The sequence below is a fragment of the Epinephelus fuscoguttatus genome, linkage group LG9 (genome assembly GCF_011397635.1).
Source record: "Epinephelus fuscoguttatus linkage group LG9, E.fuscoguttatus.final_Chr_v1".
Classification (NCBI taxonomy): Eukaryota; Metazoa; Chordata; class Actinopteri; order Perciformes; family Serranidae; genus Epinephelus; species Epinephelus fuscoguttatus.
In genome coordinates, this window is record NC_064760.1 from 24585775 (window position 1) to 24613048 (window position 27274).

At 41.0% G+C, this 27274-nt stretch overlaps 1 protein-coding gene across 7 annotated transcripts in view; it reads left to right on the forward strand.

Moving 5' to 3' along the window:
• Nucleotides 1-25881, forward strand: part of LOC125894606 (serine/threonine-protein kinase Nek1-like) — a 36345-nt gene extending 10464 nt beyond the window's left edge. For 3 of the 7 annotated variants that reach the window (XM_049586130.1, XM_049586129.1, XM_049586134.1), the window contains exons 4-8: nucleotides 409-462; nucleotides 3206-3335; nucleotides 8288-8378; nucleotides 17280-17341; nucleotides 17436-17508. In XM_049586130.1, the coding sequence (XP_049442087.1) occupies nucleotides 409-462; nucleotides 3206-3335; nucleotides 8288-8378; nucleotides 17280-17341; nucleotides 17436-17452 (354 nt within the window). In that variant the 3' untranslated portion in view covers nucleotides 17453-17508. The other 4 variants (XM_049586131.1, XM_049586133.1, XM_049586132.1 and 1 more) reach the window with 4 other exon arrangements.
• The last annotated feature ends 1393 nt before the right edge of the window (nucleotides 25882-27274 follow it).

The following is a 27274-nucleotide window of genomic DNA, read 5'->3' on the forward strand; positions in this document are numbered from 1 at the left end:
CTAGACAAAATTATGTTGCAGATATCAGTAATGAATATCCAGCCTATTGATTAAATGTTAAAACGGCTTGCCATACTCTCTCATTCCCAGAATTTCTGCTCTGCGTGTGGTTTGATGTATCAGTTAGATAAAATTATGTCAAATATTTAAAAAAAAATCTTTGGTTGTCCATAGTTTTCTTTGTTATATGCCTCAGAGCCAGTCAGGAAGAACAGCGAGGTCCATGGAGAAACAGACCTTCCTGATTTAGACAGTGGCCATCAGCAATACATTACAGTTGAGAAACATGCTACAATAGTGTTAATCAAGGTTGTAATTGGACAATGCCTGGATGATGTGGGTGGAGACTTTAATATGCAGGTCCTTTTCACTTTTCAGTATAAATTAATTTTCACTTTCTGTTGTTAGAGTGGAGCTTCAGTCACTGATGTTGGGTCTTCTCCTCCTGCTGCCTGCATTTGGGTATGTACAGTACTTGCATGTTTCACAGTATGTTCTCATTTTGATTAGCAAAATTAAAGGCCCTATTCTCTATTGTTTTTTTTGTTTTGTTTTGTTTTTTATCAAACATAAATAAGAATCTGTAAATGTGTGAGTGTTGCTGGAAAAAACTTTTGTTCTAGAAACCTTTGTACCCTTAATAGTTACAGGTTAATAAGTTAATAATAGGATCTACAATGGGAAGATGACATTGGTTCGTCCCTCACATCAGATCAATGGGACTTAATATTGAAACGTTCAATATCTATGTCCAACTGTGTTAGATATAAAATTATTCAAATGAAAATTATACACAGGGCTTATACTACACCATGTAAGTTAAAAAAAATAGATCCAAAGGCCTCTGAACTGTGCTGGCATGGCTGTGGTAGGCTTGGTACTCTCATACACTTATTGTGGTCCTGCCCAGTGGTTAAACATTTTTGGACTGAGGTAAAAAATGTTTTAAAGATGATATTGAATGTTCATATTCCGCAATACCCTGCTCTGTGTATATTGGGAAATGGATTGGAAAATACACACACTCGAAATACACAATGTATTGTTGCATTAGCTTTTCTTTCTGTAAAGAGGATAATACTTATGAACTGGAAAATCCGTAAACCAGACTGCTATAACATACAGAACTGGCTAAAGGATTTCTTGGATTTACTTTCGATGGAGAGTGCAGCCTCAATCCTCAAAGACTATGATAGTGGACAAAGTGCCCCATGGACTCTTATTAGACAATACATGAGCAACAGAATAATAATTTGATTTAAAAGAATGGAATGTATGAAATGATGTGTAGGACGTGAAGGGATGTATGGGGCAGGGTTATTATGCTGAAATCGCTTTAGTGGTCACTGGAAACTGCCCCAGCATCTTCACCCTCAAATGTTCATCTGTACCAAATCCCCCCCCCCCTTTTTGTTTGTTTTGTTTTGTTTTGTTTGTTTGTTTGTTTGTTTGTAGGCATGTGTGACATCGTAACATATGCTGCTCAGGGTGTTTTGTTGATTGTGTTGTCATTGTCTATTGTCTGTTTTGTTTTTTGGAAAATAAAAATTATAAATATAATAATAGGATCATCTGAGAGTTCTGGGTACATAATTCAGTGAACATCTTCCTTTGCTTGGTTTCTACTCCTGTTTTCTCCTGTGAGGAAAAGGAATAAAGCATTTACTTCAAAACTTTTCTAAAATGGAAAAACGTTGCAACAATGTTCAGCAACAACTAAAAAAAAAGAAATTTGTGTGGTGACAGTAATTTAATAATAAAACTTTGTGTTGGCTTAATCATTTGTGTGTCATTTAGAAATAACAAATTTGTGAAAAGAGCAGAGTACCACAAAGTGGCTACATGCTACAGGAAGAAAAAGAAAATGTTCCCACAAAGGGAGATGCAACATTTCTCATAAAAAGAGAGCTTGGTTACTGTATTATCGTTATCGTTATTATTTTTATAATTATAATTGTTAGGGGTTCAAGCCCGAAGGGCCAGGAACCCTCTTGCTGTGAAGAGACAATGCTAACCACTGAACCACTGTGCCACCACTTCCACATTTAATTTCAATAGTAATTCATACAGACAACTGGTCACAGTATTTACACTGCTCGCAGCCTGAGGTGAACTGAGGTTAACTATGAGAAACCAAATGAGGAACATAAAAACTGTTTTTGTAAGAACAGGATGTGTGTGGAAAGGGTATGTACCTTTTAGCAAATCAGGAAGAATATACAGTGACAGTTTTGTCACACAGACACACACACACACACACACACACACACACACACACACACACACACACACACACAGACAGCACATCAGATACACGTACATCTAGCAAATTAAATTACTGTACATTTCTATTTTTTTTCTTTGTGTAATCAGACATAGAAAATTTAGCATGTTTTGTCGTTACATACAAATATACAAAACAAAAGAAACAAAACACCACGCAGAAGTTTCTAATGTTATCTAGAATGATGCAGAATATAAAACTGATCTGTTGTAACTTGCTGAATATTTTTCAGGTTTTTACCAAATGTACGCATGTAGCTTTCACCTGCCATTAGCAGTGCATGCAACAGAATTTTTAGCTCAGTTATGAGATGTTTCTTAACAAAATACATCTTGGGAATCATACTGGAATTTTTACAGTCTTGCATCCTTGACTTTCTTCACAGGTATTTTCTCTGTTAAGTTTACATGTAACTTGTTAGAATGTGGTACATTTCCACCATCTGACACAGGAATGCAAATACTGTATGAGTTCAACATCTCTTTAAAGGCTGTGATAGCATTATATGAGAGGAGACCTTAATATGCAGTTTCTTTTCAATTCTCAATATAAACTAAGGTTCACATTGCTCTATTTTTAGTTGTCCCAGTGAAAGACTAGATTTCATATTATTTTGTTGTTATCAAACAGGGATCAAAACACTTCTGTGGGTGTATATGTGTGAGTTGCTTTGTAAACTGATTTGCTTTGGGTAATTAAAAGCTAAGGGGTAAATAACACTGTTTAAGAGTTGGAGTCCTTCTCAAAAAGATAAAGTGCAAGAGGCTGTCTGTATGTTGAATTTAAATGTGATTTTTCATTTTAACATATAAAATAGAAAAATGGGAAAACAATATTCAGCAACAATATAAAAAATGTCACTTACACAAGGTATAGACAACTATGACGTTTGTGTTGGCTTGATCATTTGTGTGCCTTTAGGAAATAAAGATGGGGACAACAAAGAGCACCCTGGAAAAACATGGCTACGTACTCCAAAAAACAACAGGAAATTATGTTGTTGCCACAAAGGGAGATGACACGTCTCATAAAAGAGATCAAGTTGCATCAGGTAAGTTAAGAGTTCCTATTTATAAGGAAAAATATCAAACATATGTCCAAGGCCCTGTTTCAGAAAGCAGGTTTAGAGAAAACACTGAGTTTGTTAACCTTGAGTTTAGGAAACATCTGCATTTTTAGCTCCAGAAAGAGAGCTAACTTAAAGAGTAGCCTTCTCTAAACCCCAGACTTTTGACTTAAAGCCCCTACAAGGAACTTTCATTTTGAGTTGATTTTGGCGACCCTGTGGACAAAAGCGGTAGTGTTTTGCTGGAATGAAACCTACATTTCCCATGAGCTCTAGTGCGTATTTTCGTAAAGACGCTTACCTGGCTCACGCATGTGTTTGTTTTGGGGATGAATGAAACAACAAGACGGGAAACTTTGCCCCCGCTCCTATCAGGGATCCCAGCTCACCTATGCCGCGCCCCAGCTCCACCTCTCCGGCGTAAGCGCCACTGCCGCCGGGGTAAACGCAGCGGTCAGCTGGTAAGGCTCAAGGACCTGTTTGGCGAGCACTTCCACGGCTTCTTGGACTGAGTATGGAGCGGTGCCTCGCCTCTTTATTTCTCGGCACTCGCTGGACCCTGTCGACGCCTGGCTGGTACCTGTCGTTGGCTCCCCGGCCGCGGATCTGGACACCGGATGAGGTGTTCCAGATCGCTAGCGAACAAAACGTTTATCCTGAAGGATTTCCTGACTTCCCCAGGATTGGATTTTCTCTGTGTGACTGAGACGTGGCTGACTGTTGGTGAGTCCAGTGCTTTCACAGAACTTTTACCCGATGATTGCTGCCATTTTAACTCCCCGCGGACGTCGGGTCGAGGAGGAGGAATAGCGACTATTTATAAGAGTCACTATAAATGTAAGCAGCTAGGTAAGATGACGTGTGCCATCTGAGTGCCGTAAATCGCTTCATCCTGGAAGCGACCTGGGACAGACCTGTACACAGTTTCCTAAAGGTATGGATATACACTATATAGAAATAGCTTATCTTCACACCGATGGTCTCATTTGCTGTTGTAGGTCACGCACAGACATCAGCAGAACAGAGAGACTTTTGCATATCCAGTTAAAAGTTCCTTGTAGTGGCTTTAAGTGCCTCCTCCTTGGAACAGGAAAGAAGTATCAACAAATGTGGGGCTGGAAGAGAGGCTGAGACAGTCATTCCATCATGCTGCCTCTCTTTTTTCGATTTTGGAGAAAAAACAAGTCAACAGCTAAGTCACATGCCGTATCTAAACAATATGACTCAGGGCTCAACAGTGCGAGCGTTTCACTCGCATTTGCGACTAAAAATAGGTGTCTGCGAACTGTAAAAAATATTTAGGGGCACATGTGCGCATAAAAAAAAAAAAATCAGCCGAAGCAGCCTATATTTTTGTCAATAAAAAAATATGATAATCTAACCGCAAATGTTGGAGGAACTCCAGCCGCCTTCCCTCTTCCCTCTTCCCCGTGTGACACGGTTTAGGGCAGTTTTCCAAGCCACTGTTGGCACAATGAATATAAGTCCCACTGTCAGCAGCGTGGAAATAAGTCAAAGTGTGGAGGAGATGGACCGGGAAAAGCAGCGGACCTCCGGGGAAGCCTGCTCCGTTCTCCCCGCAGTTAGGGACCGTTCTCCATGGCCAGGCTGTCGGCTGGGTGGGAATAAGTCAAAGTGTGGTGGAGAAGAGGGACCGGGAAAAGCGGCGGACCTCCGGAGAAGCCTGCTCTGTTCTCTCCGCAGTTAGGGGGCGACCGCCCAGGGCGCAATCTATGTGAGGGCGCACGAGCACCCTCCAAAAAAACCAAAACTCGCCAGTTTTCTAGACTACCGCTCATTTCCACGTCAAGTTAGTGGAGTGGGCGCTAGGGCGTCCCTATTATCACGTTTCAACCAGCAGCAGAAAGGAAAGGCGAATCCTGGCGGTTGTGGGTTGAACGGGGGTCACAGACAGGAATACGGCGGAGGCTCATAGTGCTCTGTGGCGCAAGATAACGGCTTACCGGCAACAGAGAAGTCCGACTCCTGGTCCAATAATTTCCTCTTTCGTTGGTGTCATGACTGCCCAGTAGTACCTGGACAACCGAGCCATGGCAGCACACAGGTATGTGGCGTGTCAGAGGAGAAACGAGCTGTTCACATTTCTCTTTGTAGCAGGTAACGGTCCACAAACTTCACCGCACTTTGCCCTATTGAGGCATAATTTTTATAAGGCTGTCTGACCATAGCCTGAATCAAGGTGACGTCATGCTAACAATCACTTCCCACACATTTTCATGGACAAAATTTCAACATTTTTTTGTGGTTTTTCAAGGACGCCTAGTAAAATGTAATGACAATGCACAACGTATAACAAGAATATAATGGTAGATTATACTTTACTCCAACTGTTAATCTGTGAAAACTAAGAGCAGCCTTGTCCAATTTTGTTGGTTATGCCTGTGACATGATGAGGAAGGTTAACCATTTAAGATTATTGTAACAATTAATTTCATTACACAGAACAAAATTCCACGACTTTTCCAAAGCTTTCAATGTTTTTTACTAATTCCAAGACTTTTCTAGACCTGGAAAATGTGATTGAGAAATTACTTGACTTTTCCAGAATTTCCATGACCGTGGTAACTCTGCAGGTAGTAAACTGCCAACAGATGTCAAATAGGGACTTATGTGAAAGCTGCAAACTTGTTTATTTCTGTTTTCATTTTCAGCCAGGACCGTAACTGTTAAAGATGTCTAGTTAACGTAAACACGGTAGTCCAACTCTCTGATGTTTCTACTGTGTTGCTTTGCTAGTGTCTATGATACAATAAAACTACCAGCATGGAAGCTAAACGATGTACTGCTGTGGACAAGCGCTGCAACAAAACATATCATAGCTAACATAGAAAACTATTTTGCCGCTTTACCTTACAGACTAACTGATAAAGGCAGCGGTAGAACAGCAACTCCAACTTTAAGTAAAATTACTCTTTTTGCCAAGGAGTCTTAAAGGTTTAAGATAATGCCTTCAGTTCCTCGATTCCTGGCTAGCTTTTTTTTTTTCTTTTTCTTTTTTGTTTGCATACAGTGGTGGAAAAAAGTTTTCGGACACCCTTAAAATTTTACACAATCTCAAATATTATCATGAAATATTTGTGGAAAAATCTTTTTTGTGTTTCAAAAGGTGTGGCTGCATTAGACAGATACAAATACAAATTATATTTTTTTGTTTATTGTTTACAAGAAAAACTAACAAAACTAAATTCCTGACAGTTTCAATATGTCAGTTCTCAACATTGTCGGTATCAAAGTCAGCAAATAACAGAGAATGTGTTCAAAACTGAACAAAAAATAAACAAACCATCACATCATCAAAATAATATTTAGTAGTCCTGCCACTGGCACGTAGTAGAGCTCTAATCCTGGCTGGCATGTTCCCCACGAGCCTTTCACACTGTTGAGGGGTAATCTTGTCCCATTCTTCTTGAATTACTGCTTTTAATTCTACTAAATTTTTTGGTTTATGCTTTGAAACAGACCTTTTGATAATCCACCACAGATTTTCAATGGGGCTCATGTCTGGGGATTGAGCTGGCCACTCTAAGACCTGGATACTGTGCTCCTGCAGCCAAGTTCTACTGGCCTTGGATGTGTGGCAAGGGGCATTATCTTGTTGAAACATCCAGTTTTTACCTCGACGGAACAGTGCACGCGCAGAAGGGAGCATGTGGGTTTCGAGAATGGTGCAATACTTGGTAGAGTTCAATGTGCCATCACAGACAGTGAGATGACCAACACCAGCAGCACTCATGCATCCCCAAACCATGATACTGTCTCCACCATGCTTGACAGTAGGTACTGTACATGCTGGAGATAATGCTTCGCCTGGCCTTCTGCGTACCCTCACATTAGTAGGAGGAAGATAAAGCTGGAAACTGGACTCATCTGACCACAAAATCTTCTTCCAATTCCTGGCTGTCCAGTTCTTGTGTGCCTGGGCCCAACGACGTCGGGCTAACCTCTGTCTCTCATTGATCAGGGGCTTCTTGATAGCCTCGTAGGACCTTAAGCCATGATCCAAAAATCGGCCACGTACAGTGCGGGTGGAACACTGGACACTAGTTTGGTTTGACCACTGCTGCTGAAGCTCCTGTGATGTCATTCGGCCGTTTTGCCTGCACATGCGGATCAGGATGCGGTCATTTCTTGCTGAAGAAACCCTTGGATGCCCAGATCTTGGTTTGTCTTCCAAGCTGTTGGTTCGTCTGTATTTCTGCAGAGTGTATCCAACTGCTGAAGGACTGCATCTGCACTTCCTGGCTATCTGGCGGCAGCTGTACCCTTCCTGGCTGAGAATCTTTATCTTCAGGCGTGTTTCCTGCGTTAGGTTCCTTGTTTTAGCCATTTTTGTGTCTGAAGAACTTTCAAATGTGCTGGCTTTATGTAGACACGAAGCTTGGCAACAAAAATTGTGTCTTTTAATAAAAAGAACAACCTTCATCACTGGTACCAAAATAACCCAATACTCAAAATTTCTTATGTATTTTTATGGAACCAATCAATTTTAAGTTTTTAATGGCTTTTTTTAGGATTTATTTAGTATTTTGGCTGTGACTGTACTAAAAGAAATTGCACTTGAAGACCTAAGAGTGATTCTTAATGCAATATTTCACAAATGCATGGGGTGTCTGAAAACTTTTTGCCACCACTGTACATTTTTTTTTTCAGGTCGCAGAGAGGATCAGTAATTGATGTTCTGCGTTTTTCTCACACACCAGACTGGAAAGCTATTACTCAAAGAATGCAACAGTGAAATCATTATGGGTATCTCTCCTACTTGCAATGTATTCAGCCAAAAGGATCAATTTGATTGACATCTATATCAGACATACATCTTTAACCTGTCTGCTGCCAGGCAGCTCTGCCGGAACATTCTTATGCAAGTGTTTTTGTTTTTTTTTTCTTGTGTTCATTTGTTTGTTTGTTTTTAACAGACATCCACAAATACAGCATTAATCCCAGAGATAGAGCTCCTGATGAACACAAGCCATCCTCACATTGTGAGCCTCAAGAACTCTTTCAAAGGTAAATTTGGACAGATCTGCTTCAAGTTGTTCATGCCCTGAATTTGTTATGAAAGGTGATGTCTGTACACAAAGATAGTATACATGTAATAAAGTTACGATACAAGTAATGAGACGCAACATAATTTTAAAATGAATGTATTATAGAACAGAGCACTTAAGTGTGGGTAAAGCAAAAATAAAAGTGTTTGTAATGAGTCTGACATACCGCAGTAAAATGTGTTAACTACCAAGCCAAATTTTAAGGATTAAAAAAATCCCAAAGTATATAAAATGAGATTTCAAAATCAGAGAAAATATTAGCAGTATACTCTGATCTCTGTGGTGTGTCTTCTGAAGGAGCTGAAACAAAGATTGAGCTGCTGCGAAGTGACAGACTCTTGTTAGCAGCTATCCCAGTAGCACAGTAACACAGATGACACCCGTGACACCCACGGCTCAGCAGCTAACGTTGGCAAAAAGCACACACCAACAGCAGTGATCAGTAACTGCCACCTTGCAGGGTACCCAGTTTGGGTTGAAGACTGAAAGGTACGTTAGTGACGGCCATTTTACTTGTGTTCATATGATTGTGGCTAGGGATGTAAGTTTAATTAATTTTGCTTTCAATAGCCCAACACCCATTAACCAGTAATTAATTGACTACTACTAATAATAATACAAAATTACATGAAATACAAGAGGCCTTTTCTTTTGACATTAGTCCAGCGCTCCATTGACTCAGTGAGTTTCAGTACCACATTTCAAAGCACTAACTTATCTATTTAGGGGTGGTGAAATTTTAATGATTGGTGATGTAAATATATTTTCTTTATTTTTATTTTCTGCTGGCTTTGCTGACAGACAGGCAGCAAAACACGTTAACATGTGGAAAACTAAGCCCCGTTTTCACCAAACACTTTTGGTATGGTACCTCTGGAACCAAATGTAACCCTTCAGACATGGAACCTAGACCCTAATGTTACCACTGCAAACAGTACCCTTAAATGTGGGCGGGGTTGTTGTCATGGGGTTGACTGCTCCGTCCAGCACTCACTGTATTTCCTCATAGCTGCTGCGAGAGGCAGCAAGTCATATTGTCATTTTATAGTTATAGTCTACTAGTAAAACTCTCCACAGTATGAACAGAGGTTGCATAAGCCTCAAAACCAGCCACAACTCAGCCCTGAGCAGAGTGACCGTCTGCTATTGACCAGTCAACAGACTGCAGTGTTCGCAGCTCAACCTTTTAGTACCAGATCTGTGTGCTAAGTACCCCAACAGAGGGGGGACCAAAAATAGGGACAGAACAGAATGGTTTCATTGGTACCATCCACAACTTTTCACAGTGGAAACGGAAAAAAAGTGACCGGACAGAACTGTAACGTACTGCTTGGTGGAAACAAGGCTTTAGTGTCCACAGCCCGCCCTCCAGTTTCCACTGGTTAGTAAACGTCAGCCTTGTCCACTCTGCACTGTGTATCACCAAGGTCGGATGGGAGTTAGCAACAGTGCTGTTCATTCATACAGCTAGTGACACCGTCCTGGTGACGGCATGGTGTTGGAGCGATACGTTGTGGTCACCTTTCAGTCTCCCCCAGGTAGCCATGGTGAGTATGCAGCTTCATTTTCAGCTGCAAAACTCCTTTAGCACTGTTAACTATGTTAGCACCAGAGTTGGGTATAACGCGTTACAAACTAACGCGTTAGTTTGCTGTTTGAGTAATCAAATACTTAAGTACATTTTCAAACAAGACATCAGTTACTTCCGTTACTTTTAGAACGCTGGTCCTTCAGCTCTGAAACAGCAATGACTGTCTTTTGGTTCTAATAACGGAGATAACGTTAAACCTATCAGTCCGAAAGAAGTCATGAAGCTTGTGGCTAGCTACGTGGTAGAAGAAATGTCTGCCATTGTCTACGGATGTCTAAAACATTCCGCAGGATTGTCAGTAAAATCCCCACAACTCAATAGATGGAGGACTCGCTGACAGACAGGTCAGACTCAGGAGGACTTGCATTATGCCTGGTACACACTACACGACTTTTCTGCCCGTTTTGAAAGTCACTATGTCACATTATACGATTGTGGAGTCATAAAATCGTGCCGTGACTTGGCTGACAGACATGACACGCTACACGATGGTCCACACCAATTATCCCCGGGTGTCTTTCACAGCATGTGTGATGTGATTGGGTTATTCTTGTCCTATTTTTATTACTTCTACTATCATCTGAGTCACTGTGTCTGTTCATGTGCCAGCTGAAATGTTGTTGTAGTCACCTAAAAAGCGCCAGCAGATGGCAGGAGCTTCATCTGAAGTACTGTATGCAAACATTCAAGCTACTGTATCCTCCACAACCAAGTTCCTACAAATGTTCCTACAAATGCCTATTTAGAAAATGGAGGGATTCTATCAGCCGAGGTTATATGGGGCTTTTAATTTGAAACAAATTCAGTAAGTGTTAAGAGCTCAACAATAACGATTGCCGGATTGCCCGGGGCATGTAAACTAACAACTCACCTGCCCGATCGGGCAAGTTGCTAAAAAATAGTAAAAGTTAATAACTAATTGATAAAATAAATGTATTTTAAAATGTGCTCCTTCAGCTCTGATGCGGTGGTCTCTCTGCCTGAAGTCACAGGCACACGCTGTGTAACAGTGTCCTGCCCACAGCCCCCATTGATTGGTTACATAGCACAAGTGAAGCACAGAGCGGCACAGCATATAAGAGGAGAGGAGAGAGCTCTGTCTTACCTCTTCATAAACTAAAGTCATATTACTTTGCGCGACGGACGCTTCATATAATAACAAAACAATATACTATTTATGGTGTTATGTCATCGTGTCATTTGTGTCTCTACATGGTCACGCGTTAACAATTCTCCTCTGCTCTCTGTATCGCGCACGGCCGAGTTCCGCCACACACACAGGTGAGCACGCTAGAGCGTCTCGGGCTGCATTTTCCTGACCAAACCTGACCCCGAGCCCGGTGCAGTTTGTCAGCTGACAAAGTTATTGTTATGGACACTGTGTAAATAACCAGCAACAGACTGCTGTTACGCACAGACAAACACAGCACGCTTGGTGCTGAGCTTGTGGTGCCAGTAGATACATAGAAACATCCCAGCAGGCTGTGCTTTGCAGGCATACAAAAAAGTTTCACGCATGTGAAACTTATTCTTCATGCGTGTGCTTCACCTCTGCTGCTACAACTCCATCCTAGGGGAAACACTGCTGTGTGCGTTTTGTGCAACAGGTAGATGTGGTAGTCTACTGGTAGAGTAGAGAGAGAGCTAAGTAGCGTTGAAGTAGAGAAGAGCAGGGCAGAGAGATGGAAGCAAAATATATTGAACCCGGTGTTAATACAGCAGAACTGGAGAGAGGGGTGAAAAATAAATAGAGGTGGGCATGGCTCAAGTAGGGCGCAAAATTATAGACGGAGAACGACTGACAAAGATTGCCGCTGTTTCAAATGAAGCTGGTAGCCTCTGCAGTTGTGGTGAGTAAAAGCCACTATTTTTTAATTTTCTTACTTTATGTCCATCTCCATTATGAGGACATAACATTGTTTGCTAGCTTGATGCTAATGACAGTACTCACTGGGTTGACAAAGTGCCTCTGCTGTTTCACACTATCATTTCCCCCTTTTACTCTGTGTGGTAACATCCCCAGAGGAAATATTACAAATGCTGGGGTGTTGTCATACAGTTGTCTACGGCAGCAGATCGTTCTGTGTTTCTACTGGTCAAAGTGACGGCTGTGATGGGAGAATTGGATCTCAGTGAAGGGCAAGTGGTCCATAACTTTAATTTTGGAGACAAAAAAATGTAGGCTTAGTGCCCTGTGGTCCATTGCCCAATAGGAAATGTAGAATACTCAAAGGTACCTTAAAAGTACTTGAGTTACTTTACTCAGGGAGTAACACAGTAAAGTAACTAGTTACTTTTCAAAAAGGTAACGCAGCAAAGCAATTTGATTACTTTTAAAGTAACCCTTACCCAACTCTGGTTTACACCAATAACTGAGCTGATGGTGATAACAGCACTAACAGATCTAACAGTACTTAACTAAGGAGGAGCAAAGCTGTTCTTTCAGGAAGGCGTTACAAGCCGTAAGTGCCAATTGAGCAGCCCCGCAAGCTAATTAGGTCCCACAAGACCCAGGTGGTGAACAGTGCAATAAACTGAAGAATGGAAAAATGAACCTATAAACTGATATGCTTAACCAGTCAAAAATATATTTGGTGATTAACAGTCAACTGCTGACATCACTAACCATGGCATTTTTATTGTATGTAATGGACTGAAAGAGTTTAGAGTGCCTATGGAACATTGCACACTCCGCGTACCATTAGATGTGATGCAATATCTATGTAGTAGGTTTGGTGTTATGATGAGGATGGTTCCAGTCTGTCAATGAGCCATGATTTTAGGCCCACACAAAAAAATCTTGGACACAGAAATGGTTAAAAGTAGGTTAAAGGTCTAAATCCACAATGCAGTACTATAGTTCCTCTATTAACAAAGTTTTACATGTCAGATTTTACATGTGTGATATGTTAAGAAAGAAATCAGTGATTTTGCTTTACCCCTTAAGTTCTGACATCACCTCCGGGACAGCTGCTATAACTCAGTGCTGTGTATAATGTCCTACACTGAGCATCCTCTCTGTGAAAAATTGAATGCTACCCCATGCTGTCGAATTCATTAAGACTTGTTGAGAAGCTTATGCTATTCTGAACTGCCGCCGAAAGTGCATCAGAATAAGGTGAAGTAATAGCAATAGCTGAAAAAGTGGAAAAGGGTATCACTGAAAAGTTAAATAACACCCATAATGTTTTAAAAGATGTGGAACTGATTTGCTGGCTTTAAAAGTTGAATAATGCCTTCGAGATATTAAAGATGTGGAACATTGTAAAGTTTGATTTGAGGTTCTAGCTAAAAGTATAGAGAAGTGTAAAAGAGATGAAAAGTGCTTTTAAAAAGACAGAAAATGTCTTGTGTATGTGTCTGTGTATGACAAACTCCACCTAATAACTGATCTAATTTACCTGTGTGTCTTCAACTGCAACCAAAGGTCACACTGGTAAGTGTGTCCTGGGTCAGAGTTAAGAGATACAGAGTTACAGAGATGTAACTAAGGCAAATATCTTATATAAAACAAACCCAAATCAGTGTGAGAGAGGACACACTGATGAACACAGTGTGTGGAATGTTTGTGTTTAGTTTTAAAAAAATCTGAGCAGGACACCAGGTTGTCTAATTTTGTTTGTAAAATGTCTTAAGTCCTCTCTCTGCATGTGTATGTGTCTGTGTGTGTCAAACTGAATTCATGAGCTCAGATTGCAATGGGAATGATAACTGCTAAGTGACTCCTGAGTCAGGCAGTTAATCTCAAAGAAATTAAGTTGAAGCGCACCTTTCAAACTGCTGGCCTTTTGTCAAAAATCGTAGTCTTGTTACAATTCGTATACCAATAGAGTGGACAACCTGATGAATAAGCAGCATAAAATGTGTATGTGTAGTGTAAAAATGGCTTGACGGAGGGCGCAGGTTAGAAAACTGGCATGACATGCTGCCCTCCAGAAATTTCTGGTCTCAGGGAACACTGAAATCAATGCAGCAGTTGTTTTTTTTTTTTTTTTTTACTTTCAGGCTCACTGTGCTAAAAGTGTAAGTGTGTTTGCTTCCACAGCAACATTATCTGAAAGAGCACAAGTTTTACTTAATTTTGACCAAAAATTATGTATGTAGACTGAAAAGTGTGGGCGTGACTATGGGTATGTCCCAAGTCCCTTAAAATTACTGCTAATCACCTAACCTTGCCACCTTACCTAACTGTTTAGTCCCTCCCACTTAGGAAAACATTTAAGGAGTCAGGAGTTAGGAGTGAGGAGCAAGGATTGCTGATAAGAGACATGAGACGGCCTTACTCTGAAGCGTCACGTAAAGCGACATCCTTTTCTGATGACGGCGCAAAAGCTGGATCTGCTGCAGAACGGAGCCAGTGTTTGGTGTACATCCCAAGTCACATTATATTCGCTGATCAAAGCCCCCCCCCCCCATCGTCAAGACTTTGTTCACACACTTCAGTGGAGTTTGTCAGAATTAGAGAAAGGTCTGTAGCCCTGCCACTGTCACTGTGATGAGCATCATTATCATTATTATTATCATCATTATAATTATCATCATTATTATCACTATTATTAAATCCACTCGCCATCATTCAACAAGTCAGCTGCTGAGTGAATAAGACATATCAGACCTGTCAGTCTGCCTCAGTCAATTCAATTTTATTTATAAAGCCCAGTATCACAAATCACAATTTGCCTCACAGGGCTTTACAGCATACGACATCCCTCTGTCCTTAGGACCCTCACAGCTGATCAGGAAAAAAAAAACCTTTAACGGGGAACAGTAGAAACCTCAGGAAGAGCAACTGAGGAGGGATCCCTCTTCCAGGACAGACAGACGTGCAATAGATGTCGTACAGAATAGATCAGCATAATAAATTAACAGTAAAACAGTAATCCGTATGACACAATGAGACAGAAAGAGAGACAGAGAGAGATGCAGGACAGACGGTAATGACAGTAGCTTACAACAACATTAATTAAAGTAATAATATTAATATTAATAATTAATATAACCTACAAGCTATTAAACATTATTCCACTCACATGACGTGCAGGACAATTAATGATGGGCAAATGTGTTTGTGTATGTGTGTGTGCGTGGTGTTATATCACTTGAGCAGCTGCACATTTAACAGCCACGCATCACCGACAGTCCGCTGAACAACGCAGCGGGTTGTGAATGAAATAAACTTAATTACAACATGACAGTCTTGCAGGAAATATCATCAACTTTACTCTTTGTAGTCACGTAGGCATGTGAATTACAACGTTTCATTGCAAAGAATGCATGTAACGGGTACACTTGCGCTGTTTCTCCGCCATCTCGTTCAAATGAGACAGACGAAGGGGGCGGGTAATTATACGTCAGGGCCTCAAGCTGAAAAAGACTTCCTGTTAGGAACCTCTCGTGTTACCTTACTCATCGCACCTAACAGATCCCTCCTAACGCCCAACGCTAACTCCTTACTGGCAGGAATAAGAGACATGAGACGGCCTTAAAGATGGCGGAGCTCGAACGACTTCCGGTTCAAGTAAGGAGTTAGGAGTTAGCAGTATAAAATAAGAGACTTGGGATGTACCCAGTGAGTTAAAGAGAAAGGTTTAAGAACTCTCTCCACTCCAACTGCTGAGTCCCCCACCCTAGCTCTGAACATTCTGTTCAGTACAAACCAATGTAAACACCTGAAAAGGGCATTTTTACCCTGCTCCAAACAAGTCTGAGTATTTCAAAAGTTTAAATGGAATTTGAAAGTTGAATCAGAATGTACAAAAGACAATATTTGAAATTTGAATGGAGTTTCTAAATGAATGTATTATGAGGAGATAAGAGTTGAAAATGCATGAAAAACCTCTAATTTGTGTCAGATTTGAATATTCCATCCATTCACTTGAATGGGGGAAAATACCTAAAAACAAATATTTTTGGGAAGTACAGTATGAAGGTTGTGAATGAGAAAAGTCAAAGCAATCATGACCTAATTGAGCAGAATATTTTGATGTTTGAATGCAGTTTCTGTGTTGAAAAATGTGGAAGGAGTTAGATGACTAGCATTTGGACAAAAAGTTACATTCGATTAAAAATGAGATTCTTAAGAACAAACAACAACTCAACAGTCAGCTCAAAAAACTTAACAGGCCTATAATTTTCTATTTATTTGGGAGGAGTACCTCACACAGTCAAAAACTGAAGACGAGTTGTTCCTGATACTAACAGATTCTCTTTTTTTCTTTTTGTCAAAGATGAGGATCAGAATGCTTACTATATAGTGATGGACAACTGTCAGGGAGGGAACCTTGCTGCAAAGATCAGAGAGATGAGTGACTCTCCACAAGAATCTGAGGTACAGCAATCTAATACAAAAGACATTTCGGATTAACATTAATGAAAATGACATCGTTCCTCTTTAAGTACCATGATTTGTTTGCTAGGTACTGAGCTGGATTGCTGAGATCTGTGTGGCTTTGAAAACCATTCATGAAAAAGGCATTCTTCACAAATGTCTGACACCAGAGGTACTACACATATTACACTAACCCTGAATAAGAGACCATATGTATTGATGATGTGATACTTAGGCCATGTTTACACGAAAACAATCCACTGAAAACAGAATCGTTTCTCATTTTCATTTTGAAAAAAGTTCCGCGTTTAGACAACAATCGCCGTGCACACGGATCCACAAAAATGACCAAAAACGCTGCAGTATACATGCCAGGCCAGTAGTTGGAGGTGTCACACTTACGCTTCCTTCTACAGAGCGGCGATGTATAAACAAACAAAATCGCAACTACATGAACATTTGTCTGGATGGACGACAAGTTGGAGTTGCTACAGTAAATCTACACTATGATGGGGAACGTTGATAAATTCAACAGGGTGAGCAGCACAAGCAGAGCTCGGGAGTCCGCCATTGTTGTTGTGATGGTCAACTTTCTTGCGCATGTCTAGTGACTGGAAGCGTAATGCGCAAGTCTCCGTTTTCAGAGGAACTGCATACTGCAAGTTTACATGACAATGGAGACGGAGCCATTTCCATAAAATTGCACTCTGGAACCCGTTTTCAAAACGTTGCATTTTCAGGCACCCAAAACGCCCCTGTTGTGTAAATGATAGGCCAAAATGCAACTAAAGTTTACTGTTTTCAGTTGAAATCATTGTCATACAAATGGGACCTTAATCATCCAAATTAATCCTTATATGTTTTTCTTTTTTTTATGGGCTTTCAGGCTGTCATACACTATTTTATCCTGAAAAATCTTGTTACCATTCCTCTTTCTATAGAACGTGCTCCTCACCGAAATTGGAACGGTGTGCTTGGGCGGATTTGGAAATATCCATGAAAAGTACTGTACCCTGTTTTTCTGTCTCTCTTTCCCTCTTTTTTTGCTCTATTAGTGCATGTTGTGGTACTGATACATTTGATTTGTTTTCACACAGTTCAACAACACCAGTAACTCCAGTAAGCACTAATTCACAGCAGACAATAAATTATCTACCACCAGAAGCCTTCACAGAGGGGACCTATGATGCTAAGAGGTAAAAAAAAAAAAAATGTTATTACCAAAATAAGAAATCTGCTTAATAACTGGACACATCAACAAATCGATTTGGTTTAGGTTGTTATATACATTGTTGTTGTTGATACATTTTTAAAAAGGCTGAACCAAAAATACTTGTCATGTAACAGATTAACAAGAAACTAAATGTAAAGTTTGTTTGCCAGTCACCAAATCAATTAAACAATGTCATAAGTAGGAAAGCAAGTCTCTATCAGAGAAAGGGATGTATTAATTTAGGGATCTAACTGGGAGCCGCTTTCACAATAATGATCTGTGATCATTACATAGTGTCTACACAACCGGTGTGGTGAAAAAAGCATGTTAGCAAGACAGCAGCAGCACTTTCAGTTCTCCATCTGTGGGTTCAGCCCAATATCCCTCCTCGACACCTCTGTCCTTGATCACTTGACCCGGAAATCGATCGAGACTTGCCATCTTGAAGGATGTCTTAATTCGTTAAATGCACTCAGGGGAGTCTAGGAGGCTTTCAGTGGGGAGGGAAGCAAGGATACATGAGTGGAGCCTTTGCGGAAGTCTGTGACTGCCCAACACACCCCCTGATTGGATATCAGTTATGACTGGACAGCACAGCACTGCAGCTGATGGGACTAATCTGATACAGTGAAATGTCATTCCGGAGAGAACACAGATACAGTGCAACACACACCGCCGCCGTACGCCGCGCGTCAAAACGCCCGCCTCCATTATATTCTATGAACCAACCCACACTGGCGCCAGCCGATGCGCCGCGCTGCTCTGCTTCAGCCCACTGCTCTATTTCCAGTGCGGCCAGCGCTCATGGCGGCGCTGCGAGAAAAGCCTTTTATGTACGTCTTGTCTCGTAGGATCAACTCTGGTTGTTTCAATTTTTTAATAAGACGAAAAAATTCCTAATCACCCTTTGTAAGGAGCATTAGTGTGCTGAGGGTTACACCCTGAAGAAGGCTTCTGTGCCGAAATGCGTGGGCTGTAACCCACTTTCATCATGTTTTAACCTTTTCTATATGAAACAGCCATTTTTTAAATAAAGGCTTTCTATACACTTAAAGAAGAGTGCCTTGGATTTCCCTTTTTTAATAAGATGACTTTGATAAGAAACTCACCCGTGAAATTCAAGTTGTTGTTGCCTCAAAGTTTTTCCTCTTCTTCTTCTGTTACTAGCAGTTGGCAACCGTTGGCAACTGGTGTAGGTACAGCCACCTAGCGGGCTGGGGTGGGAAATATGTGTTGACGTTGCCGCTGCGCACCGCTGCCAGTGTGTGTTGGGGGGCGGGCCCTTGATGGCCACAGCACCGCGTCGGCAGCGGTGTGTGTTACACTTATGAGATTAAATCCAAGTATATCACTCCCACGTTTGATGGCACCTGATTGACAGTACCTGGGGGCTACCAGAAGCTCAAAACAAGAGTCAACAGCAACAGCAAAAAAAGCTGTTAGGCATTGACAGACAGGATTTGGCAAATTTTTCATGGACGCGACCCACATACTAAGCTCTGCTGCTCATCCCACAAATGCATGTTCCTTAAAAATGTGGCACCATTTAAAAAGAAAATAAACAGGCTTTCTAACGGTATAAGATTTATTGTCAAGAAGCATTGTTACAACAAAGAAATAATCTATGAAACACAATTTTCCTTACTTTTTGTGCTTAGTGTGGGTGCAGACACAATCTTTCTATAGCTGTTAATAAAGCCTCCTGACAGCTGATCCAGCTGTAATCAGCTGCCGCCATCATCACAAACTGATGTCGCTTCGGGTGACGCTTCAGAGGAAAGGACGTCTCATTTCTCTAAAGACATATTTCCTTGTTTCTTCTCTCCTCGTGTCTCATTCTCGCATCTCTCCCCCGTGTCTTACAAAAGGCAGATCTAAGATGTGAGGAAGAGTGAGGGAAACGTGGATGTGAGTTGAGGTATTGGGATGAACCCTGTGTCTGCACTGTAGGGCTGCACCTACTGAACAGTAGAATAGTAAGAAGTAAAGAACAACAAAAAAGTCAGTCTTGTTGGTTTCTCATTCTGTCAACAAAATGCTTTTACTTAAGCCTAGCTCGCAATTTTCACCGCAATTTTGACATTGCAGAGGATCTTGAGAGCCACCTTGAGTCGAAGGTGAGTCAGCAGACAGTCTGCCACTACGAGTTCTCATGTGTGAACAAGCCTACGAGCAAGTCGCCCCCTCGTCTGTGACTGAGACTGGATATCTGGCATGCTAGAAAACTGGAGAAGTGTGACACGACTGACAAAGAGCATCAGCCAATGAGAGGCGGGATATGTCCCATGTCAGCACGAAGGAGGATGGAAGAAATGTGAGGAGGACAAGCCATAGGGTTGCCAGGTCCGCTTACTAGCCGCAACTTTGGGCTTGTTTCTAAAGTGGCGTTGCTTATTTGGGCTTGCTCTCTAAACGTCACCTTCCTCTATATATATCCATTTAATAAGGTATTTAAAAGCATGATAGTCGCTTCTTTTGGGCTTGTTTCCATAGCCCTGGTTGCCTCTTTCTCTCTCAAGATCTGGCAACACTGACAAGCCGGCAAGCGGCAAGCAACAACAACAACGGCGGCGTACACAGGATCACGGGGAGCGCGTTGTGTTTGGACCCAGGCCCTGGAGGCAGATCTGATTCAACACTGGGAAGAATATCCATGCCTTTACAATGTGTCGTCTCCGAGTTAAAAAACGTAGTTTGGTAATGTCACTGTGCTATCTGGGGCTCTGTCAGCGAGGGCTCAGTGGAGAAATCTTGTGGTGTGCACACACAGGTCTTAACACAGTTGGCGAGACTCCCGCTGACAGAAACACACGTCACCAAGTATGAACACTCTAAGGATAACAATAGTCTCCACGACACAAAATCAGGGTGAAAATCGTGTAATGTGAACTAGGCTTTAGTCTGTTCAATCAAAAGAGTAGTACAAAGAATTTCCAGGAAGCTGTTATTATTATTATTATTATTATTATTATTATTATTATTATTATTATCATCATCAATAATAATATATATATTATTATCATTATTATTATCATCATCATAGTAACAGTACTATTTAATTTTTCCATATATTTTCTTTATTTATAGTGACATTTGGTCAGTGGGATGCATACTTTATGAGCTGTATACTCGAGAACCAGTGGTAAGTAACCCAATAATATAACCCAAAGGTTTGCATGTTATCAAAAATGTAAGATATCAAATCCATGAATGAGATTAAAAAAGTCCACCATAATTGGGCTATGTATTCTTGTGTAAAAATTTATGATAGTATCTATAAACAATATTCCTAAGAAAAGAAATAAATATGCTGCTGTGTTATATTACAGAGCATGAGGGCAGTCTTCAATATTATGCAGTCATTTGTTTTCCATGCACAAGGAAAATACATACAGTATTGTGAAATGTGTGTGTTTTAGGTAAATACTTGAGTTTGATGTTAAGTCTTCAACAAAGATTAACTTGATAAATACCAATATTTATATACATGCATACAATTTAATAGACAATCTCATTGTAATTAGTATTAAGTGTTTTCTAACAATAAATCTCCTTAAGTTCTCTGCAGAGACTACACTCAAGCTCATACCCAAGATAATCAGTGGTCGTTACCCATCTCGCCCAGAGAACTTCTCATCAGAGCTTTAGGGAATACTGAAAGAGATATTCAGTAAAGACCCTCAATCAAGACCAACAGCCAATGAGATCCTGAAGCGTCCTATTATGATACACTGTCTGTCAGAAAAGGTATGATATTTTAGTTTTAGCTAACTAACGTCATTATGTTTGCTACAGAAATATGCAGTATATAGATGATAAACATTACATGGCCCGCTGGTGTATATTCATGATAAAAGTAAGCTTTAGTGGGGCGCCGGTGGCTTAGTGGTAGAGTGGGCGCCCCACGTACAAGGCTGTTGCCGCAGCAGCCCGGGTTCGACTCCAGCCTATGGCCCTTTGCTGCATGTCACTCCCTCTTTCTCTCCCCCTTCACGCTTGTCTGTCCTATACATTAAAGGCTAAAAAGCCCCCAAAAAATATCTAAAACAAAAAAAGTAAGCTTAAGCTAGGTAGCTAACGTAACACCTAAAAAGGCTAAGCTCAGTAAAATACACAGTATATCAGTGGTAGACATATCTTGGGCCACTTGGTAGGAAAATTTAATTGTCAGAGTAACAGAGATGCCAGTCAGAGCCCAGGTCTGAATGTGGGTATTTGCCTCCAGTTTTCACTGGAGTGCTGCCTGCTTTCTTTCAGCACCCATGTTAACACAGGACGCGCAGCAGCCCAGAGCTCCGTGGCTGGCTTGCGATCTGCAGCAATAGTTTCAGGAGCTGATGTATATTTTCAGCAATCTGCCAGTTAATTTGGCAAGAAATTACACTGATAATCCCTTATGAATAATACAGATATATGTGAAATAGGCAAATTTGTTTATTTCTGTTTTCAGCTGTAATGGTATGTTTAAAGATATAAAGTTAAACAATGTGGTCCGAATTATCTAATGTCTCTGCTGTGCTAATTTTATGTACTATTTTGCTTGCTATAATCTTTGATAAACCAAATCTACCAGCACAGAAGCTAAGCAATGTACTGCTGTGGACGGGGATTGCAACAAAATGTCTTTTAGCCACCTAAAAAAAAAGTTCAGTTGTTCAGAACTGAAGAAGCCTCTTGGATGAGAGGTGAAACATCTTCAAGAAATACAAGCAAATCCAGTTGCCTATAATATAGTACTTAAGAGGTTTGTGTTTGATAGACAGCACAGGAGCAGTTTAGGAGTAGGTCAGTGCACCCTAAATGACTCAAAATGCAGTGAAGACTCTCAGGAAAGTTTTTTTCAGACCCTGAGTAGACGCATACATCCATTCATAAGGTGAAAAGAACCTCAGGAGTTCTTCTGGGGGGGGGGGGTCTAAGTTGCTTTTTTTAATCTAGTACTGACGATGTCTTTGATTTTTTTGATAGTGCAAAACAACTGTAAAGGAACTCCAGACCATGGTGGACAAGTTAAGGGATGTGGCTGACAGTCTGGAACACGTGCATCGGGGTGCCACCATCGGCAGTCTGACAGGAGGAGTGATTGGAGCGGTGGGAGGGATTACATCTGTAGTGGGCCTTATACTGGCTCCCTTCACTCTTGGAGCCTCTCTCATTGTCACTGGGGTTGGAATAGGGGTGAGTGCAGCTGGTGGGGTCACTGCTGGTGCCTCGAATATCACTAATATGGTCAACCAGTCGTCTGATCGCAAAGCTGTTCGAAGCATCATTAAGAAGATTGAACAGAAAGTTAATTCAGTTGTCTGCTGGCAACAGGAAATTAGCTACATCTTAGAGGAAATCAGGAGCAGATGTGATGCAGCTGACACAACTACCACTGAGGTCAGTGAGTTAAACCAAGGCAACTTGGTAGCTGGCTGCATGAGGACAGGAAAGGGCCTTGGTGGCATTGCTGAACTGGCGCGATTAGTTCAAGTGACGAACATAGGCAAAGTTGCAGCACAAGGGGCCAGGGCAGTACGTGTGGCAGAGGTAGCATCAGGTGTGCTCTCTGGTTTATTTTTGGCAGTGGATATCTTCTTCGTTGCCGTGGATGCAAAAGAGATACACCACATCAGACAGGCAAAGGCAGCAAGGGAAAGAGAGGGAACTCCTTCTGGGTCAATGTCTGAAACGGACACCATTGAACTTGTGTCTGACAGATCAAAGGTACAGGACCAGACTTCCACAATCAGATCAGAGATCATGAAATTTGCTCATTCAATCAGGCAGGCAGCGGATGACTTGCAGAAAAACGTAGAGGAGCTGAGATGCATCAACGTAATGTTCCCTTCACCTGAGGAGCTAAACCAGCTGAGAGAGAGGTCACATTAAATGAAATCTTGTAAAATATCAGGTGTAATTGTTAACACCAGTGTTGTCACAAGTTTATTAACCTTTGGCATCCCTAGTAGTTGATTGTTAACTTGTTGATGATTTCTAGTTTTAGCATCAAAGCACCGTGTTGCACCATAATGCAAGTGACAATAACTTCAAGGTGAAATGTGTAAGCAGACTGCAACCAGCTAAAACTTCTCCCAGCTAGAATGCCTTTAATGTTCTTGGTTCAGGAAGTTTTTATGGGGAGCCAAAATATCCACAGAGGTCTCTTCCTCTCCAAAACAAATGGACCAGGCCGGTAAAAACACTGAATAAAGTCACAAATCAGTGCATCTCCAACTCTGTTCATCATCTCGAGACAGGAGGCTCCCTTTTCTCTCATAGGTTAATATGTCCTCACCATATTTTGATCCAGACAAGCAGGGTTTTTTTTTTTTTTACTGTGAGCTGAATTATCCACAGTGGTGATTTAAACTGGTAAAAACACTGCATAAGGCAGTTTCATGTTACAAATCCATGTATCTCCAATGCAGTCTGACATGTTGCTGCAGGTGGCTAGTGCGACACATGCTAATGTGTGGTCACCGTTTTTTTCCTCTACTAAGATAGAAGCCAGAAGCCAAATTATACACAGAGGTCTCTTCCTCTTCAAAATAAACAGACCAGGTAATTTAAACTGCTAGAAACATTAAATAAAGCAGTTTCACATTACAAATCAGTGTAACTCCGGTGCCACTCATTGCAATTGGGCTTCTTACTACAATGGCAGACATGAAAATGCAGAAAGGCAAATGGCTCTATGTGGAGCCAGTGTCTGATTTGTCTGTTCTGGACTACTGTAGAAACATGGCGATGCAACACAGTGATCTCCATGGAAGAGGACGCACTATCTGTGTAGATATAAACTTCTTATTGTAAGGTGAGGAGAACACAACAATTCTTATATTCAGGTGATTATACACTAAAGAAAACATACTATGATATTACATTTAATTTACAGTTTTGTTTATATATCCCTAAATCCTACACACTAAGAAAACGCATTAATGAGAAAGATGATCTTATCTTACATTCTATAAATAGGAGCTTTAACTGCATTGAAACTTGCATGCTCGAGTTATTTGCTATAGTTCATTTGCTTTTTTGCAGTTTAAGATGATTTTTTTATTTTTGAAGGTGGCAAAGAGAGAAAAATGGGATACTTTTGGGCTCTCTTCTCTCCTCACCATCTCAACTAATTCCTAAGATTGCTTGCTGAGTTTGTGGGGGGAGACATACTCAGTGAAGTCAGAGTTTTACAGTCTTCATTTTCTAATCATTCTCATGTATTCAATGAAGTGCATATTTTGCCTAATTCTTATCCGTAGTTTCTTTAAACACATCCCTAGGTACCTTTAGTATGTTCATTCTTACTGAAAGCTGTTCTCACTTATAATCATCCTCTGTGTATTAATTCTTATTATGTTGTACTCATGGGAACTGCGCATTGGTTCGACATCCCATTGTTCCGACCATATTAAACCCATTGTTCCCAAGTCCGTTCCGAAATCATCCTGATGCCCTGTGGTTAAGGCCTGGTTAGGTTTAGGTACAAAAACCACTTGGTTAGGGTCAGGAAAAGATCATGGTGTGGATTAAAATGAAAAAGAAAGTGACAAACACATAAGCTGTGAGCCTGCTCTGCCTCAAGTCGGTCGCGTTGCACCATACTTCCGCCGCGAGCCGTTCAGCACCGTGGACAGTTGGACCAATGGGCTGTCGAACCAATGACATGGACCCATACTCATAGTGATATACTTGTACTCTTATAATCATCTGTTTGTAATCATCTTTGTATATTGCATTTATCATTTTTTATTGTATGCAAAGTGAGCCTTTTTACGCCCTGCACCTGTCCCTGTGTCTGAAAGCTGGTAAAAAAAAAAAAAAACACACAGGAAACAGAAGAGGGAGGTGCAGGGGGGAACTTTGCAACAGTTGCACTCGATTTGTCTTTTGTGTACTCACATTATATTTTCAGTGATCAACATGTTCATAGACTCCACAGTTAATAATGACTTTACGGGGGTGTCAGTGGCTTTGCATTGTATTTGTTGAAGTTGTCAGAGAAATAGTTGAAACCTGAGCTCCTGATTCTGTCTGCCTCAACAAGCAAGACTTTCCACCAAGCGGAAATGTAACTACATACTTAACACATTATCAAGTCCCGTCACAGAACATGTAAAGGCCAGACAGACTCAGAGTGGGGTGTTGTACCATGGTGGCCACTCACCTGACTGTTTTTGTTTTCTTTTTATTTCTTTGGGCGTTGGCCGCAACTAGGAACCTCTGTATTAGACTCTGAATCATTCTTTTGTATTGCCATTTTTGAATTTTTTAACTTACTTTTAACTTTAAGTTGTATCCTAGACACTGAAACTTTTGCTGATTTTGCTTCAAATAAAGAAGATTAAAACTTGTTGAAAGAAACCATTCATTTTTCTTTTTGGGTCTCCCTTGCCGGCCGACCAGGCTTGGTCCTCCTCCCAGCCTAAGGTACCTTAACTAAAGAGCTGATCCCTGACAATGAGGCCTGAGCGAGGGGGGCATGCGTGTGTCTGGTCAAATGGCCCGTCCTCGGTATGAGACCAAAAAGAGTGTGGGGGCGATACCTTGTGGATAAAGCCGCCACACTATTGTCAAGGCCTGATCCTCCCTAAATGAAATGATGCCCTAAGAACACTGTTGCCCGGTTTTAAAAGAGCTTCCTTTGAGGAAACATGGAGGTACCACCAAGAGAGAGCTGCCCTTTCTTTTCAATATAAACATAAGGATCTTAATATGCTGCTGTATGTCTACATTAAACTGGGCTTACCATATGAATGCATTTATTACACATACCAATATTGTATATCTATACTGATAAACAATAATGGCATGTTGTATCAAGGATTCAAGATTTCATCATTAAAACCCACATAAAGCCAATACTATTTATATTTCCTCTGTTTAGTCGGTGATTGGCTGGGTCTAACTCTCACGTAACTGGAAAATATTCATTTACATCTTAGTGTCCAGAAGGCACAGTGACTCACTGCTTAGTACTGTCACCTCACAGCAGGAAGGTCTTGGGTTTAAATCTGTCAGCCGGCCGGACCCTTTTTGGATGTAATTTGCATGTCTGGGTTTCCTTACAGCGGTCATGCAAGTTAGAGAAATGGAAATCCTTAACTGTCCATAGCTATCAGTGTGTCATTTTCTGTCAGTCCTGTGAGAGAGCCACACTGAGTTTAAAAAGTCCTTCTTTCAGGTGTTTCTGTAACATTATGGTTCTACTATGACCGTATACTGTGTTTCAAAGTCAGCAATTTGTTCATGGTGCCAAATGAAGGAATATACTTAATTTTGCTGTAGGGATTCAATCAAGTGAAAAGGAAGAACTTTGTACAATCTACAAGCAGCTGTTGATGACAGATGTTGGTAAGAATCAAGAATCACTTTGCAGTCTTCCTTCATGTTATTGCAACTGTGCATGTTAATGTGTTGCTAAAGAATCAAAGCACTATCATATTAAAGGTCAAACACTGCCTTGCACAGTTTGCCATTGACCTGGTCCTTGCAGGCAGGAGATGTACATCAGAAAAATGCATTCACCCTTGACACAGTAATTGCAGCAGACCTTTGATTTGCCACCGACACACACCCTATGTGCCTCCTCAATGTCATGGTGAAGGAATGTCCTCTGCTGTGATCAAGGGTGACTCAACCTTGCATTAAGGTATTACCCCCATTTTATGATGTTTTTGCAAATTACTTAATTCATCCTGATTTTAAATGTAAATAGGCTCAGCTTTATTTTTAGGC